The 17,907-nt window shown below is 42.3% G+C and overlaps 1 protein-coding gene across 1 annotated transcript; it reads right to left on the bottom strand.

The window, feature by feature from the left end:
- Positions 1 to 307: 307 nt before the first annotated feature.
- tmem161b (transmembrane protein 161B) lies at positions 308 to 16,732 on the bottom strand. Its single transcript, XM_080467147.1, has 12 exons — positions 16,678 to 16,732; positions 10,963 to 11,066; positions 9,699 to 9,779; positions 8,346 to 8,443; positions 8,073 to 8,229; positions 6,538 to 6,689; positions 6,377 to 6,437; positions 6,125 to 6,265; positions 4,980 to 5,093; positions 3,845 to 4,019; positions 3,266 to 3,362; positions 308 to 3,182 (listed from the first exon to the last, which is right to left on the bottom strand). Exons 1-12 carry the CDS (start codon positions 16,678 to 16,680, stop codon positions 2,887 to 2,889), a joined length of 1,479 nt encoding a protein of 492 aa, XP_080323273.1. The 5' UTR covers positions 16,681 to 16,732; the 3' UTR covers positions 308 to 2,886.
- Positions 16,733 to 17,907: the final 1,175 nt, after the last annotated feature.

Here is a 17,907-nt window from a genome sequence, read left to right on the forward strand (position 1 = left end):
CCCCACCCCCATCACACAACTTCAAGTACACATTTTAAACATCTTCATATAGTCAACTATCTTATAATTTCACTTTGAATTCCATAATTTTTGTCAGTTTCCATTAGAGTGAATTTAGCGTTAATATAAAACATTTACTTGCTTTAGAATCGACTGGGGTTTTTTTTTTTTATACCCACATATCACACATTATTCCTGCTGCTGTACACCCCCCCCCCCCACAACACACTTAAAGGAGCCCGTGTCTCTTCCATAAGTGAAACCTGTACATTGAGTCAAAATAAAATAAAAAGACAAAAAGTAAAGAACATAATTTATTGAAGACAAAATCTAAAGCAGAAATAAATACATGAAAGGACAACAGTGTGTGTATTTTACTTCATGAGCCCAGCAGTGACTAATAAACACTTTCAGTGGTAACAAAAGACGCCTGATTAGGCTGATGAATTCTGAAAGTATCGCAGGTGTTCGAGAGCGATCAGACAAAAGGTTAATCCCAAACTGATTTGTCCAACACATTTTCACAAACAGTTTTTCTTGTTAGCCGTCATACACTCCAGCCACGAAATAAAGGGCTTTACAATTAAAATTAGAAATGTTTACAGGCCTCGACACGTGTAATAAATACAAAACAAAGAAAATAAAAATCAATCAAAAATTGTCATTCGGACACATTAGATCTCGCGTGTGAGGCAGATTTAACACATGGATTAGACAGAAAAAGTTAAAATACAAAATAAAAAATAAAAAAAGAGTGAAGGATAGAGCGGGGAAAGGAGTGTTGAATCAACTCACCATACAAATCATTTTCAATCAAACAAGCTAGAAGATTAGGCAGGATTGATACATTCATTATGTGCATATTCCCCATCATTTCAGAACACACGCAAACTAAAGCTAAGACTTTCCACCAGGAGTCGCTGATATGGTGCTGCTGGACTTGGGAAAGTGTGTTTTTCTATAAAACCCAAGAGCTGGAATTTACACACCTGTCGTTGACAACAAATGCAATAATGAAAAGACAAACCAGAGGAGCACCAGACGGTAGCTGTGATTGATCTGGCTTTACGTAGCCTACATTCCTGAATAAAAACTGGACAATCACGTTGGCCAGTGTGTCATCGGCACAATGACTGCTTGTGCGTACATTTACCCACCAGAAGATGACAGCTCACGCCTTCCAAAACGAGTGAACAGAAGGCTGCAGAGTCGCAGTTCACATGCCGACACTCTCAGACATTAAAACCTACAACTGCTTGGAGGGGGAATGGAAGGGGTGTGGGGGAAACTAACTTGGCACCATTTAAACGCAAAAAAAAACCTTTTACAAACCCAACTTCATACCAACGTTTTGTTCTGTTAGAAAATAAACTAAAATTGTTCTTAAGTGAGTCAATAGGTAAAAATCAAATAAAAAGAAACGGAAAAGGCAGTAGCTTATCAACAGTAGTTGACATCGTCTCCTCTTGATCACAATGCCCTTTCGGCTGACGCACAGCAGAGATCCCACACACACACACACACGCAGACACACACACACACGGCGTGCCGTCCTCCCTTTCAATCATCTTTGTTGCTCCCAAAAAAAAGAGCTCACGCTTTTCCCGCAGCTTCGAAAATGGCTCAGCTAACACCAGGAAGGTTACCATGAAAACGGAAACGTCACACATCTCGAAGGAACGCCTCTCGTTTTTAGAAACGTTTGTCCTTAATGGCAAGTTCTGTTTACAGACAATTAGTAGTTTGTTTTTTTTAATTCATCAGCTTTAAGTGAGTGAAACGTTTCCTCGTCAGTTAACATCTCTTCAAATAAAACTCCAGTTACGTACGTCTGTAACACTCGTGAGCTTCCAGCTCCTCCCAACCTGGAAACGTCTCCCTCCTCCTCCTCCTCCTCCTCCTCCTCCTTTCAACAGAGACTCGCTGGTTCGTACTGAAACTTCTTTAAGACTTTGTCAAACTTTTATGACATATTTAATGAACATTGGGACATTATTTATAAAAACAAAAAAGGGGGGGGGGGGGGGGTTTAAAGTGTTCCTCAAGAGATAAGTTTCCTTAAAATTGAATAAAATCATTGAATAAGAGGACATCAGCTTCAATAAGACATTTTGAATTAGGGATCTTTTGATTTACATGTAGCTTCTTTCAGAGATACCAGTGAGGAAACTCGGCAATATCGTGGACGGCACTAGAATATGGAATCCAGGTGGTCGTACTAAAGTAAACAGGTCGTCCAGAAAGAGCGTGATGAATTTCACTGCTGAAATGAGAAGGACTGTACTCTGAAACCCGAGTCCTACCGACATGTAGTTATGGCCTTTTGAAGTAAGAAACATCTGGAAGATAAAGATCTTGGCGGATGAATCTCACTGCGTCTTCGTCATGAAGAAATAGAATAAATTCACCTCAACTGGATGGAGCCGCCAAACCACATTTAAAACATGTAAGACTAAATGCAATCAGCACCTCGGACATTTTCTATCATTAAACATTTCTATACGAACTTCAATCGGGTTTTTTCTTGCCATGCCAATACACACATGACATTGATTACAATTCTGAAATCGTAGAAATCTTTCTGCCCAAATGAAAACGCCGTCGAAGTAAAAACAATGTCACAGAGTTCACAGTCGTCTGTGGAGGAAGCACTGGAAGTTGAACCAGGAGCTCTGATGATATGATCAGTCATTGTTAGGGGGTCACAGGGAGGGAGGGGAGGAGACGTCGTGGGTGCAGATCCATCAGTAGGCCCCTGCAACCACCCCCCTCCACCACCACCCGACCACCCAGTCTGTTCTGATCAGGCCGGATGTACGGCTGCACCGCAGGGGGGGGGGGGGGGGGGGGGGGATGGCGGGCGCTGCGGGCTGGGATTTGGTGGTGCTATGCTGCCATCAGATACTGATGGTAGAAGAGGCCAAAGAGGGAGGTGGAGAACAGGCAGGCAGCGATCCACCACGTGAAGAAGGAGAAGAGGCCCCGGAACAGTAAGGGACTGAAAACAGTCCGCAGGCTTCCGAGGGCCATGGACAGCTGGGCGACTGACGCCCGCGCTCCTGTTTCTACCACCGAGGCTGGCGTCGGGGCCGCGAAGGGTGCTGCCCCCGTCGCGGAGTCAAAGTTCATGTCATGGGTGCATGGCAGGTCTTCTTCTGGATAGACCCACCAGGAGTGACCACCTGCCAACACAAGAGCAAAATGCTTTAATCCATCAAAGGCAAATGAAGTAAATGAAAATCAGTCTTCCCATTGGATAACTCACCTAAAGTTTTTAGCAGCAAAGTGGTATGTAGCAGCATCACAAGCGGTGCCACATACTGTAGTGCGATTACGCACAAGTAGTAAAAAACACGTGCAACCTGAGGGGAACAGAAAAGCAAGATGTTTCACAAACAATCTCACACAAGATTTAATACGGAACCGTAATGACAGTTATCTTTCTTCATCTTTCATGACTTTCAGCTCTCTGCCCAACGTCAGCTTTAAAAACATTAATTCTTATTGGACATTTGCTTTGAAAACTGATGATGATAGCTCACAGGTTCACACAACCACAAGTTTATTTTCTGCAGAACGCGCATTATTATTAAAGCTTTCAACATGATTCACCACTATTTGTTAGTTGTGTGTAACGTCCACCTCCTTAAATCGACCAAACCTTAAACAACAAACAAACAGAGGTGCTTGGCTCCTTAGAAACATGCCTGTATTAGTTGTGTAATATACTGGAATCCAGGTTATGTCTCAAAATACCTCGATGGAGCTTATCCAAGCCCTGCTTCTACTTTCGGTTACAATAACACAAAGCTGTGAGGTGCAACGAAGCGGGAATGCCACACACCATCTTCTGCAGGTCCACAGTACTTATTCGTCCTGCCTCCTTCTTCATCTGGTCCACACCCTTCTGGGCCAGGTTGAGGTAGGCCTGCAGGTGATGTCTCATCATCGCGAGCCGGAGTATACACATCAGTACGATGACCCACAACCGCAGGGTATCATACGTCTCTTCAGTCATCCTGATGGAAGCGGAAACACGGGAGTCGGTGAGCAGAGTTGAGACACGGGGGCGGAACGTAACGACGGCGAAACGACGGGAACGGAATCGACAACTCGGGAGAAAGTCGGGAGGTGAAAGTGAAGTATACAAAAGGTGAAACAAGAATACTGTAACACGACGTCATCAGGTTTAACCTTGATGGTATCAGAGCTGCTGTCAACACGCGCGAAAAAGTCAAGACAGATTTCAGACTCGCGCGATAAATGACAGATGCTATCTGAGAACAAATAATCAGACGGAAGATTGGATAAAGAGCTTTCCATCACGTATGACTAAACTTGCCTACAGTCCAATTTAACCCATGTTAACGTGTTTATTGTGGTTGATTCATTTACGAGCTGCATTCAATTTTTATCTCATTGAACCGCTATAAAGTCCTTTCTGATGGCTGCGGTGGCTTTGTTTACATTCCCCTTTTTCCGCCACAAAAGCCACAATTACATCTTCTCCGGCTCGACGGCGTCATCCCATCCCTCTGGTGTGAGTGGCAGGTAATTAGCTTTCCAGATATCAAGGGAATCCAACTGACGCTCCTACTATGTACACATCAATCAACAAGAGGTACATGAATATATACACCCAGTAGATTCTTCATTTTGTGAATTGTTCAGTCTTCCACTCGCGCTACAAAGCGCTTCATAACCGAGATTGTCGCTCATGATCATTTATTTTGTAATTTACTCAAGTGACTTTAGCTACACATGTTGTTCATGTAATTTCCGAAGATAACATATTAGCTTCTTTCCCCAAATCAAAAACAGAAAATCTCTATTGTTCCCATAAAAGGAACCTTGGACGGTGCTCCTAAAACTGCTCAAGCTACAGCAGACACTCTCAACTGTGTGCACGGACAAGAAAAATGCTCGTGGGAACGTTGGCGAACGCACATGACTCAGAAAGGATAATTATTTCAACTTACAAAGGCACACTCTCCTTTCCCAGAGTGGGGTTCATTAGGTAGTCCTTGGTAATGGGCTTCACCCATAGCAGGACCATGATGAGCGGGGACAGGAAGTTGATATGAAGCAGAGTCCTAGGAAAGCAAAGTAAAACAAAATTATCTTTAAGAACTTCAGTTCCAAAATCACATCACTAAACCTTGTACGTTTGAAGGCTCATACTGTCAATGCAACACTCCCTGAGAGGTGTGAGAAGGTAACCTGTGCACACATTTGGTAGGGCCTGGAGCTAATCCCTGGAAGTGACGGGGTCTGTGGACGTAAGCCCGCAACACTAAAGAGGAGTGGAAGAGGAGGCCATTTTGGAAAGTCTGCTATGGCAAAGTGGATTATCTGAATGCAACCTGCTCCCTGCTCTGCACCCCCCATCATGGTCAAAGACGTGGCACCCGGCGAGTCCTGAAATAGGAATCTGCCCAAACTGTAGAAGTCTTCATCTGTCTCACAGGCGGCTCTGGTGTATCTGATACAATCTGAATATTAGGAAACAAGTGCCGATGGGATACCTTCATTTATATTATTTATTATTTAACTTCAAATCTGGTCATTTTTTATTCCCTTGTAAATTTGAAGTGCATCATCCACTTAAAAACCCCGGATGTAAACGAATACACTGTTCAAGTATGGCAGATTTCGTCCCGTCTCACTAACCTTAAACTGCATTGTGCCTCACACGAAGCAGTAATGTTCGGTTGAATCGATTTGAATGACACTATGTTGTGCTGTTAGGATTTCTGATGCATTCAATTTGAAAGATCTACATTACATTTACAAGTTTAAAAAAAAAAAAACACGTATATGTCTATCCTACAGTTCTTGATTATTCTGATTTCTCACAAAAAAAATTTTGACGAAAAAGAAAAATCCGGCCAGGAAAATGTTTCTCCTTGACCCCCAGATTCTGTTTCTGCTGCTGCACCCCACCCAAAGCTCCACGGCCATCCCTGGGAGCATTTACTGGCTGGTAGATCATTCTGAATGTAAATGTCATCTTTCATTTACGACTGCCACCTTCTCTATAATTGTTCTTATAAAAGGAATTGGTATTCAATTTAAAATACACCAGTGAATCCAGGAGTGACGGCGGTTCCAGCAGAAGACTCACTGTGTATATTTGGCCGTGGTTAGATTGAGTGCATCTAGGTGCATCTGGGCCAATCGCAGACCGGGGAACGTTAGAAATGCACCAATCAGAGAGCAGAGGAGGGCCAGGATCAACTTGAAGGTGAGTTTTGATATTGGACCCCTGTGAAAGAGAAAACACGGTGAAATACCCGTGTAGTTTCATGACTCATAAAGAATTCATGAGCACAGAGAAACAAAAGTGATTCCATGAGAATACTGATGCGGTACTTACTGGGACTCCAGGCCCTGGTGCTCCAGAAACTGTTGAGCGCTGTCAGAAAAGTTGGTGAAACCTAGAAATGAAGAAATTGCCGAGAGTGACTCACTCGTCGTCGTCGTCACGTGGAGCAGAAGAACTGGGATTTGTGAGAAAAGCCGGCTGGACACACTGACCTGTCTCCAGACCAAATTCCAGGTAGTTTTCCGTGACGATGAGAATGGCCATGGCTTTGACGAAAAAGAAAAAAGCAAACGTGATACAGAGCGAGCGCTCGCCCCCCTCTTCCAACTTGAAGTAGTGGGCCGTCAGAGAGAAAAGGGTCTTACTGTAAGAGCAGAGTCAAGGGAAAACATCTTGATAAGCCTGCTGACATTTAAAAAAAAAAAAAAAAGAAGATCCCAGCCATTTGATGTTAAAGCGCTATTTTGCAAAATCCAAGGAAAACATAAACATATCTGCATTGCTGCGGTACAGAAAATGACAGTTATTCAGCACGCATCTTCACAGAAGTACACACAGTCTGTGTATGCTCACAAGCCCCATGTGACCCTCCAATCTTTTAGTGGCACACAAAGCCTGCTACCAGGCACATGTGGGCACGAAATGTGGTGCTTAAGCGCCAGTGAGGCGCCAACGGAGGTCATAACTCGCTCCCCGTCGCCACAGACCTGGGCGACCCGGAGATGAAACGCTCACGTTCTGCAGGATTCCAGTTGACAGTGAGCTATTCACTCTTTTTACCGTTCGATTCATGAAGTGTATTAAAGCCGCCGGCCGCTTTTTCTTCCTCTAACCTTCATTTGATGCTGTAAAGACGGCTGTACAAACATTCGCTTGATAAGTTGGAGCCGGCATGTGGCTGAAAGGGAAATAGCAGCTTTTGAGTGATCATGTGGTAGCCTACAATCAATACCCCACCGAGGGAGACTGTCAACATTGGTTAAAGGGGAGGCTATCCAATCATGTTGGGAAATTTCCTGTAAACAAGTGGGGGGAAAAAAGCAGGTTAAATTGCATATACTTGAAGAACTCCAGTAAATGGTTAACAGGGCAGCAGCACTGATCTCCAGGGAAAGAGTCTTAAACATGTCATCAGAGCCGAGATGGGAAAACTGAAATCAAGTGTCCCATTAACACATATATTGGGCCAACATATTCCTTCATCTTCATAGTCCCATTTTATCATTTCCGCACTCTGTCATCCCCCTCCCAACCGTATCAGTGTGTTGGGCTGTGAAAATTGGGCCTCCAATCTCCAGTGCAGGCAGGAAATGACCGCAGTGAGCCAGGTCCGACCAGGAGAACTGGAAAGATTGATCCTTTGGTGTGTGGCAAGGATAATGTATATTATTTAACCATCAGTCAGCATAGCAAAATAGAAGGAAGAGCTTTCGCTGTCATTTTCTAGCCTCCTACCACCACTGCTGTATTCATACAAGAAGAGATTTGTCCTCTCTTATAGACAAAAGACATGTTAACCTGGGACATGTGCCGTCCATTAGTGTGGATATAATCGAAACCTAAGTGTGCAGGAGAGTCGTCCACATCGTTGTCGAGCAGGAGCCTCAGACATTGCCCCCTCAACAACAGATATGATATACAGCATCAGTATGTGACCAATTTAAAGGCCAGATTGCGCCACAATACTGGGGAGGCTGAGCACAAAAAAGGCAGCACAAGATGTAAGGGGTGACTGATGTAAGGATACATGACAAAGGCGAGTACTAGTAGGCACCAGACCACACTGATGTTCATCTCTCCCGAGGGCTGAGCCACACTGTAGTAGAGCTCTGTTATCAGATAGACCACAGTTGCCGCAACTGTGAAATCCACCAGCCACTGGAACTCCGGGAAGTAGTGCAATGCTGGAAGAACACCGGCACAAAGATTAATTCTACATGAACACAAATCACAAACGAGGCACAACATTTAAAATATAAACTCTTTATTACACGTAATGTATATTCATTTAGAGTAATACCTAATGTGTCGACTTCTGTGATACATTTCGTCTCCAGCTGTAAGTCTATGTCCTTGGGGACTGTTAGTGGCTTACCATCTATGTGACCATTGTACTTCCTAGAGGAGGACAGAGCAGAAAGAGAGTTAGCAATGAAACTTTTAACAATCAAAAAGCATGTGTAGGAACACTTTATAGGTGAAATGGTTGGTCTGAGAAAGAGAACTGAGAAGATTCTCTGCCAGCAAAACAGTAATTGAGAATATAACCCATTCCAAATAAAAAAAACAAAAAACAAAAACCTTCTTGTGTGCAGCAGTCTAGTTAGGTTCATAGGGGAGGAGGGAGACGTTGGTCTGGCTAAACCGCTAACAGCAGGGCTGTGGCGAGCCCTCCTGAGTTCTGGACTTTGTTCAACCCTGTGTGTGTGTACTGGATTCACGGGACAATGCCACTGTAAGACTCTCCGGTCAAACATGCCCCGGACAGATTTCATCTCTGAGGCACCTGACAGGAAGAAAAAAAAAAAAAAGGGGGCTCAGCTCCACCACCGGGGGAGTCCGACGCCTGACAAAGGGAGTGGAGCTGCATGGCACGAGCTGGAGAAAGGACAGTGGTCCATCTTTTTCTTTTAAGGGATTACTGAGCATGTGGCGTTGGAGAGCGTTGACCTGCCTCATGCAGGGTCAGAGAGAAAGGAGCCGACTACAAAAAAGAAAACGCTCAGAGTGAGGATCGGGACACCATGTGGAACAGTAAGGATTATCTTTCGATTGTGATTTTTATTGAAATTCACATTTAGAATCGAGTACAAAGAGAACCAATAAATTCATGTGTCCAACATATGGTTCAACTTCCACCTGGGGAGGAGGGGAGGGGGGTTGCAGGGCAGATTTGAAAGAAAAATCATCTTTTATAATCGAAGCTTTGAAGATATAATGCTGTTTGGGAAACTTTGATTTCCAAAGGGATGAGATCCCTTCAAACTGTCGGCCCCCTGAAACAGCCTAAATAGTAACGCAGCCCCCCCCCCAAAAAAAAAAACTGGGGGTCAACTTTCCTCACATCCACCAGACAACACCACTTCTAAGCTGCGTTTCTCGGAGCCCCAATGAAGAGCGGTAAAGGAACATAACAACAGAAAAACAGACTTCTGTCTCCTTACTTCAAACGGGGCCTTAAATGAGCCACATAAACACATCAGCTTCATCTTTTTGTAGACATGACTCTGGTTTCCATCCCTCTCAAACAACTGCTTCACATCTCTTCCGTCTCGAATGAAAGGGCCACCTTTTCACACGTCCTCTGTGCCGCCGCATCTCCAAACTCCCAAACAATAGCCCATCTTCATTTCTGCCCTCCCGTCCAACCTACCTGTCTTTCCTCTTCTGTCCTTTTTGTTTCCCAGCTAAGCTCCGCAACTCATCTTCCGTAGGGTGCTGATACCACCGCAGGCTGTGAACAAAGAAGCGGAGAGAGAGATGAGGAATCAAGTCTCCGAGAGAGAAGTGGAGAAGAAGAAGAAGAAGAAGAAGAAGAAGAAGAAGAAGAAGAAGAAGAAGAAAAGACACACTAAAGCAGATATTTTTGAGTTGTGGAGGAAAACTGACAGTCCAGAGCTGGCTTCTGCAGTCCCGCCATGACATTACGAGGACGTACAGTATTTATTATTTAATGCCGAAACTGAAATGAGGAGAAACCATGTAATATTGTGAAGCGCTGGATAATGACATCTCTGTTCACTTCCCTTGCTGGCAAGTGTGACGGGGTTTCACCTCCCGTTAAAAGCTTAAATTGCCTTTACATCACATTTCAAAGCAAGAATACAACTCTCATTGAGAAATGCTCCTCTAAGTGGTGACGTTATGTTGTGGTTCTACGAGTAAGTCTTAACGCTTCAAAGTGTAACCCTGCGTTTCATGATTAACTTCCAAACAAGAGGAGTACACACAAACGGAGACATTTCTCCAAGCTTTACTTTACATCAGCCACTCGGATACGCGTCTAAAAAGGCGCTTGTGAGGAGCTTTACCAAAGCAAGGGTATTCATCCTTAAGGACTCGGCTTGAAATAAGAGCTAATTTAGGCACATCCATCGGAGGACAAACATTTCGGGCTCCCGCTTTAACTTTGTTTAGAAACCCCGGTGTCACAGCAACTTGACAAGTACTCTGTGTTAGAAGAGGCTAGAAGGAGCATAGCTTGTGTTTTATCCCTGTGTGAATCTATTTATTATGGAAAATTAATTATACAATATTCTGAGGGGACATGCCAGGCCTCCAGCTTGGGGCAAAATGTTTCAACAGTGCCCTGAAAGGCAAAAATGAATCAATTAATAAATGTGTTCCAAGGAAGCTGTTTACTGAAAAACATTCGTGGCACTAATTAAAGAAAATATGGCAGGAACTTTAATATATTTATATGCTCCGTGCTCTCGGGTCACCCCAATATTTTGAAGCCTTTTGCTGAATATTTTAATGGTTCTTTTCCAACGCTGTGCCTCAGAATATGCCTTTTGATTTCCATTGTTCTGGACTCATATGGAACTAAACTCCTCAGGAGGCGAGTTCGCCGAGAAAATTAAAGTGTAGCTTTTAGAGGAACTATCAGAGACGGCGTGGAAGGGATTCTACATTACCTGCCGCTGCAGAGTAGCCATCTTGCAAAAGAATAATGAGGTACGATTTTCTGAATTACACTGGCCATTACCATGGTAACCACCAGCTGCACACCGATCACACCCTGTGGAGATAGGATGAGGTTTAAATCACATTTAAATAATAATCACCCATTCCATAAAGCAATTACACATGTTGAGAATAGTTTTATACAGACTGATGCATGCTGAAACTTGTCTCACAACTACATTGGTCTTTGAAATATGTACCTTCGAAAGCCTGGAATACTACTTCAGATCTTTAAAAGTCGTCCTATTGGATCGCAAATGCTCCGCGAGTAAATAAATGTTTAAATGGGTCTTACTACACACAAACTTGAGATACATCACAACTGGTTTTTTTCTTTTTTTCCTTCCTCACAGTAGGCATCCCAAACTGTAAAAAGTCATTTTTTTTTCTGTCATATTATTCAGTTTAGACTATCAGGACAACAAAGGAGCCATGTAAACATTCAAACTGTGCATATGTATTAAGTCATTTCATACCAACTTTTTGAAGTGTGTCTAACACATTTTAGCTCAGCGGCCACATAAAATTTTCATCTCGAGTGGGCCGGACCGGTAAAATAGTGCCATAATAACCTTGAAATTCAATCTTTAAAGTTTTTCTTTGATGTGGTTCAAGTGTATACGTGATGAAGATTTCTGTAGTTTTGCATAACCAAGCTATTACTACTGAAAGTGACTAAAATCACAACATAAAACCAAATTTAATGATCCCTCCTGGTGCTGAATACAGCTCGGGTCCCAGAGTTGTGTCTGCTGCTCTTAAGAAATGTGTTTAAATATTTTTTTGTGAATCATTGTTTTGTAGGGCCGGATCAGAGCGTCCTGTGGGCTGGTTTTGGCCCACGGGCTGATTTCAACACACCCTTCGTGTTTGTGAGGACAGCAGCTTGTAAATGAACGAGTAAGTTATTTGACAATGATGCTTAATAACATAGAAAAAGACAACAATCTAAACACTTCTGATCTGAAAGTGTACAGTTTTCCTTCTGAGGTTAAATATTTGATCAGAAAAATAACTGAACAGTAAGTTTCAAACAAACTCATATCTTGTTTATATTAAAAAAAATGAAGAGGGAAAAAAAAAGGTGTAGAAACACAGAATGGGGAAAATATATATATAAATATATACGCAGGTAATATCTGGATAGGGACCAAATAATGTCTTTCCAAGCCAACACCATACACACCCACCCACCAAACAGATAGAACTCACCACACACACATTCAGAATACCAATCCATAGTTATACAACTGATATTAACTTCTAAACATGTTACAAAAATGATTCCTGACTTTATCCATGGAATTATGGCTGTTAAGTCACATGACTGTATCTCAGTTGATGATATAAAAATAAAAATACTTCAACATAGGCTTGTGTATTTAGCCAAGCGTCCCAGTCTGTAACAAGCAGCTTCGGATAGATGCGTTGACTGGATGTTGGTTGACAATCAAAAGATGAAGGTGACCGAGACTTAACAGCCAGCAAACATTTATACTCTATACCAGGCGTTTGTCAACCTTTTTGAAACTTCAAGGGTACCCGATGCTACAAACTCTCTGAATAACTATTACTTTGACTAAAAGGAGCGTGTAAACTCTAAACTCGACTGGCATGATTCTATATCCTAATTAAGACTGCAGTGAGTCCTGTGATACCTAGAATGTAGCTGGCTGTAGTTTGCTGTTATACATAAATTGCTAATTGTGCACTCTTATGGCAGTGTAAGACTTAATATTTTGGTATTTAATGGACGAAAAAAAAAAAAACCCTCCTAATGTGTATAACTGGAAACTGTATGAAACAATGATGGGCTAAATTGGGATGATGATCACATACAATATTTGGCGTACCAACGATTCTGAGAAACCCAATTTGTTCCCAATTGGTAAAAACTGACGGACGGATGGATGTCAGTCAATCAGGTGCAATGACACATTATACACATTATGAACATGTCGCTTAATTGCAATATTTTCATCGGGGAAAGCCACAATGGAAACTGAATGAATTAATGAGTGGAGCAATGTCCACGAAATGTCTGCGACATTCGTCATGTTGGTGTGACCACGAGCCAGCGCTCCTGTGGAAGGTGCCCAAAGATTTAGCAACATAAGGAGCTCACTACCGGCCCTGCAACACGTAGATCAATATTCACTTAGGCTTAAGAGGACAGAATCATTCCCATCACGCTGTGCCTTTATCCACTCAATGTGCGCTAAGATATGTGGGCTGGCAATCAGTAGGAATCATTGATATCTGTACCTGCACACACTTGAGCAAAGAGAAAAATCACCAGACTAATCCTCGATAAAATATGTTTATCTTTTCCAATAACTATTTTACATCTGGGCTAGCCCTGAGCTGGTGCCAGTGAATCACAGTTTGCAATTCATCACCTGGAAATGAGTGAATAAATCCTGCGGCCTTGAACGATGTTTCAACATGTCGTTTTACTCTATCATTGACATATGGCTAAACAAACCTCCCTGTAATCTTGTCGATCGAGCCCCGAAAGTGCATTTCAAAATAATAAATTCACTTTTTGTAAGGTGCAAACTGGTAGCAACTTGAATGACCCCCTGCCCCCGAATACCTTCAGTAGCTTTACATTTAGTAACTTTGCAATATCACCTCTTCATTATAATTCAAACTAATGTGGATTTCATTACAATTGATGATGTTAATTCATCATCACATCTTTTCTCGAACAGATCACTTGACCACAAACTGAACGGAAGTGAACAGGAATAGGTAATACAGCCACACCTGTACGTCAGACCTAGATTGTAGATTGGTTCTGGGTATCCTCAGTGACACACCGCAGGGGGTAAGCTCCAACCCCAAAGTCAATACCTCTTCTAGAATCTCATAAGGAAGTGTGGGTGCCATTTATTTGGCAATCACACTCACTCAGATGTGATGCGTGACCAGACACAAGCTCTCTGACTCAAGACATTTCTCCATGTGAGTTATGGTCATGCGATGTAGGTCAAAAGCACAAAAGTCTGATGTTTGGTGGGTGCTGACCATCCTCTGTGGGGGACCTGCAAGGATCTCAGGCCTGGGGGAAATTAAGCCAGCAAGGACTCCCTTATCTTGCCCTGTCCGCTTGACCCCCCACGCACAACAACCAAATGGAATCTGTAGGGGGTGGAGAGTGGGAGCTGCAGTGATAACCACCACACATAACACCTAAAACACCTTCCCTCTATTTTACTCCACAGAATAACTTGAAATGCTGTGTTGACCAATACTTCTTAGTTTTCATTCAAAATGACTACTGTTGAGTCCATTTACTTCTTCTCATGCAATGTTCAAACATTGTTTTAAGTTTGAGAGTACTTTGTCAGGATGTATTTTGCTGTCGTTATAAATGGATCCTATTTTATCAATATGGGCCATCAGTAGTGGCCACTCCTGGTCCTAGAGGGCCACAGACACACATATTTTTCCTTGTCTCTTTGTTCCAACATGCCAGAACTTATTGGGCACATTGTCATGAAGCTCTGAAGACACATTCGTTACAATCAAGTGTGTTTACGCAGTAGCACATCCAGACCATGCAGGTTTGCAGCATTCCACGACAAGAGTGCCCACCTCCACACTTAAGCTGAAAGATGAGTTGCAACCAAGACATTTAAATTATCCCCTTGTAATTTTAAGACTACCGAGCTATATCTATTTCTTTTATGCAAGTGACTGACTTGAAGAATGAATAATTATAAATCATTGTTTTTCATGATGGTCATCGACAATGTAAAACTGCATCATATGCCACCCTGTTTAACATATTCATTGAGCAAACACTTTTAAGCAAAGTGTTTCACAATGACAACTCAGAGAAAGTGATCTAAAGTGTGGCCTCATGAGTGTGTAAGTTCCAAAAACAGATATTAAAAGCAATAAAAAATCCAAACAATAAACAAAGAGTGATTTTCTTTTTATTAATAATAACTTGCTTCAGCTGCATTGGGATTTACAACCCATGTGTTTTGGAGAGAATAAATTGGTGCTTTAAACAAAAACACTATCATAAATACAGGCAGGACTGCTCATCCGTTGACTTCTTTACCAACAAAGTAACACATGTGCACAAAGTCGACGGTATGTCATCGGCTTTCATCTGATAGCATATTGTTGACAGGAGCAACTTGAACCAGCTCTGTTTGTTTTGCGAACATCACTTGTGTTTTGGAGCGAATAATTACCGTATGCTGTTCAAAGTTACTCAGTTTACTTACAGTTTTCCATTTTCAGTCAGTAGAACTCAATTAGCTTAAAGTGTTTGGTGATTGAACATTTTAATTGACTTTATATTGACTTAGTATTTAGAAGTCTGTGGACCATTTACACTGGCTGACTGGAAAAAAGACCACAAGTTTTTTATTTCTTGTTTGTTTCAAGGGCTTATCATTTGTTCTCCCTGCTGCTTTCTGTAAGGGGATAGAAACTGATAACAAATGTTACAAACTAAAAAAAAAAAAAAACAGCTTGCCAAACATCATACACATGCTATCTCACCTTAACATTGTTACACACTATTTACATATGGACTACACATGTCCTGTGTCAATTACATTCTCAGCTGGAGCTGCCGATCCTCATTTCTTCAAACAATGACAATATTGATTATTTACCTGCAGACATTTGGATAATTCACATCTCACATTGTATATTGATCTTTTTATTGATGCAAGTGTGTGTGGTTGGCTGTCTCGGTCACACACAGAGTACCTGTCTGGGATGTGCCCTGCACTGACCTATTGTGACTTCAGTTCAGCTCCAGCGCCCTGAAAACCTGATTTTATTTGTAATAAACACTGTGACCTATGTCTGTGAAACGTCTTGAGACACCATGTAACTGCTAACATTGAATTAACAGTGACGCGAAAAAGAAAATAACATCACAAAATGTACCTATGATTAAGTCATCACAAACAATGCAAGGTATGAGTTAAATGTGTTCAAGCTCCTTGCCAATAACATGTATTTCATTCACTGATGACACCTTGAAGCTGTATGAAACAACATTGGGGAAGCATTCCACCCACTGAAAAACACTTTCACAAGTGCAGAACAGATCTCTTTTTCTTCTTTGACATAATTTAAGATGCAAATGCTAATTTGGTGGCTTCTATGATGCTTCACATGAAGTCAGTTACATCTATCAGTGTGAGCAACAAATTAATGTGCACTAATTCAGTGATGAGTCCCTAAGAGCTTCTCGGAGGGCAGGATGGTGTCTGACTGCAGGTCAACAGGGTGAACACACCTTGACTTCTCCCTCAGGTACCTTGAGGCCAGGTGAATGCTATGCTAACTACTAGATGGAGGAGATCCACGCTGCTATGCATCCTTAATTTGGCCCACAGCTTAAAAAGGACACTCCTTTTAATCATGCCAAACACTGATGTGAGTCGATAGAGTTTAGTTCATCAGTCACGCTGAAAACAACACATTTGGACTGCAGTCAACATTCAGCTTCAGCTAACGCTAGCTACATGCTAAGGGGCTAAGCTTATATTGCGCCACGATCGCAAACTGTCTGCATGTTAAAACACGACTCCTTCGAAAATGTGCATTCCTAAACCGATTCCGTGTGTCAGTGAAGTGCATTAAATGAGAGAAACCGTGATGTGCAGGTGCTTCGCTGTCAGACTCACCATCTTGATGCAGTGCAGCTAACACGGATTCTACCCCGGCAACACTGAGCTCCCCGAGTCGGAAATCAAGCGGCGAGGAGCACATAAGCCCTTCTTGCGGTGGCTATGCACAAATGAACGGGTTTTTCATTCAGACTGACATTGTAACCTCACGGGGACGGGTTAAATCGTACATGAAGAATCAATGGATCCGATATAGCAAGTATTTTCAACTGCAGTAGAGGTCACACTGAAACTCCTGGTATAGAGCTGCCTTTAACAGTGCCTGCATGGAAATATGAGTGTGGGAATATTGTCATGTCCACATGTGTTCAAATAGGAGCAACATTCTAGTTCGAATATACTTGTATATAGATTTATGTTGCTATTATCTGACAATTTATCTTAACATGCACGTATGATGTTAGATTCCATGCAGGCTTAATCAAGACTGCTAAAGACATCAGTAAGGGCCACCGCAACCGGAAGAGAGCACAGACATAGTGAGCCGCACACATGACAGCTCGTTCCCATTCATGAGCATGATTTAAGAATCTGGTCAGGTGTCTGATTCGGGGGTTTTATTCAGGTGTCTAACCCAGGTGCATTATTCACATGTATGTGTGATTCGGGCGTCTGATTCAGGAGTTCGGCCTTATTCGGGCGTCTGCCGTCTGATCCAAACGTCTTGTCTGATTTCAGCGTCTGATTCAAGTGCCAGGGTGTCTGTCTGATCCAGACACCTGAACGGATCCAAATGCACGAGTACCGCTAAAATTATGCCATCATTGTGTAGGCACTGTATATACCAGCGTATCAACCACAAAAGATCCAGGCTGTGCCTTTATATGATGTAACATCATATAAAGAAGACCCCCCCCACAACACACACACACACTTTATTTGAAGTTTTTTTGGTAAAATTTCCATGACGAAGTATATGTGTAGTCTGTTCTCTCTGTCACTCACCCTCTTGATTCTGTGCTACTTGTACTGAGTACTCCAGAGCAACCCTCTCTCGTTTCACTTTACACTAGTGAAGGTACTTTACAATTGCCGCCTGAATGGGGCTACTACTCTTAAAAAAAATAAAAGAAAATGGTATAAATATTATTGTTTTGTTTATTTGTTTGCTTCCCCCTAGTTAACTTTGTTCCCCCACACATTGTCACATCCAGACTATGATCATGAAATCTATTGGTCACTTACTCAAGTACCTGTATACTAATATTCATTGCTAAAATAACATTT

The sequence above is a fragment of the Lipophrys pholis genome (assembly GCF_963383615.2).
Source record: "Lipophrys pholis genome assembly, chromosome: 7".
Lineage (NCBI taxonomy): Eukaryota > Metazoa > Chordata > Actinopteri > Blenniiformes > Blenniidae > Lipophrys > Lipophrys pholis.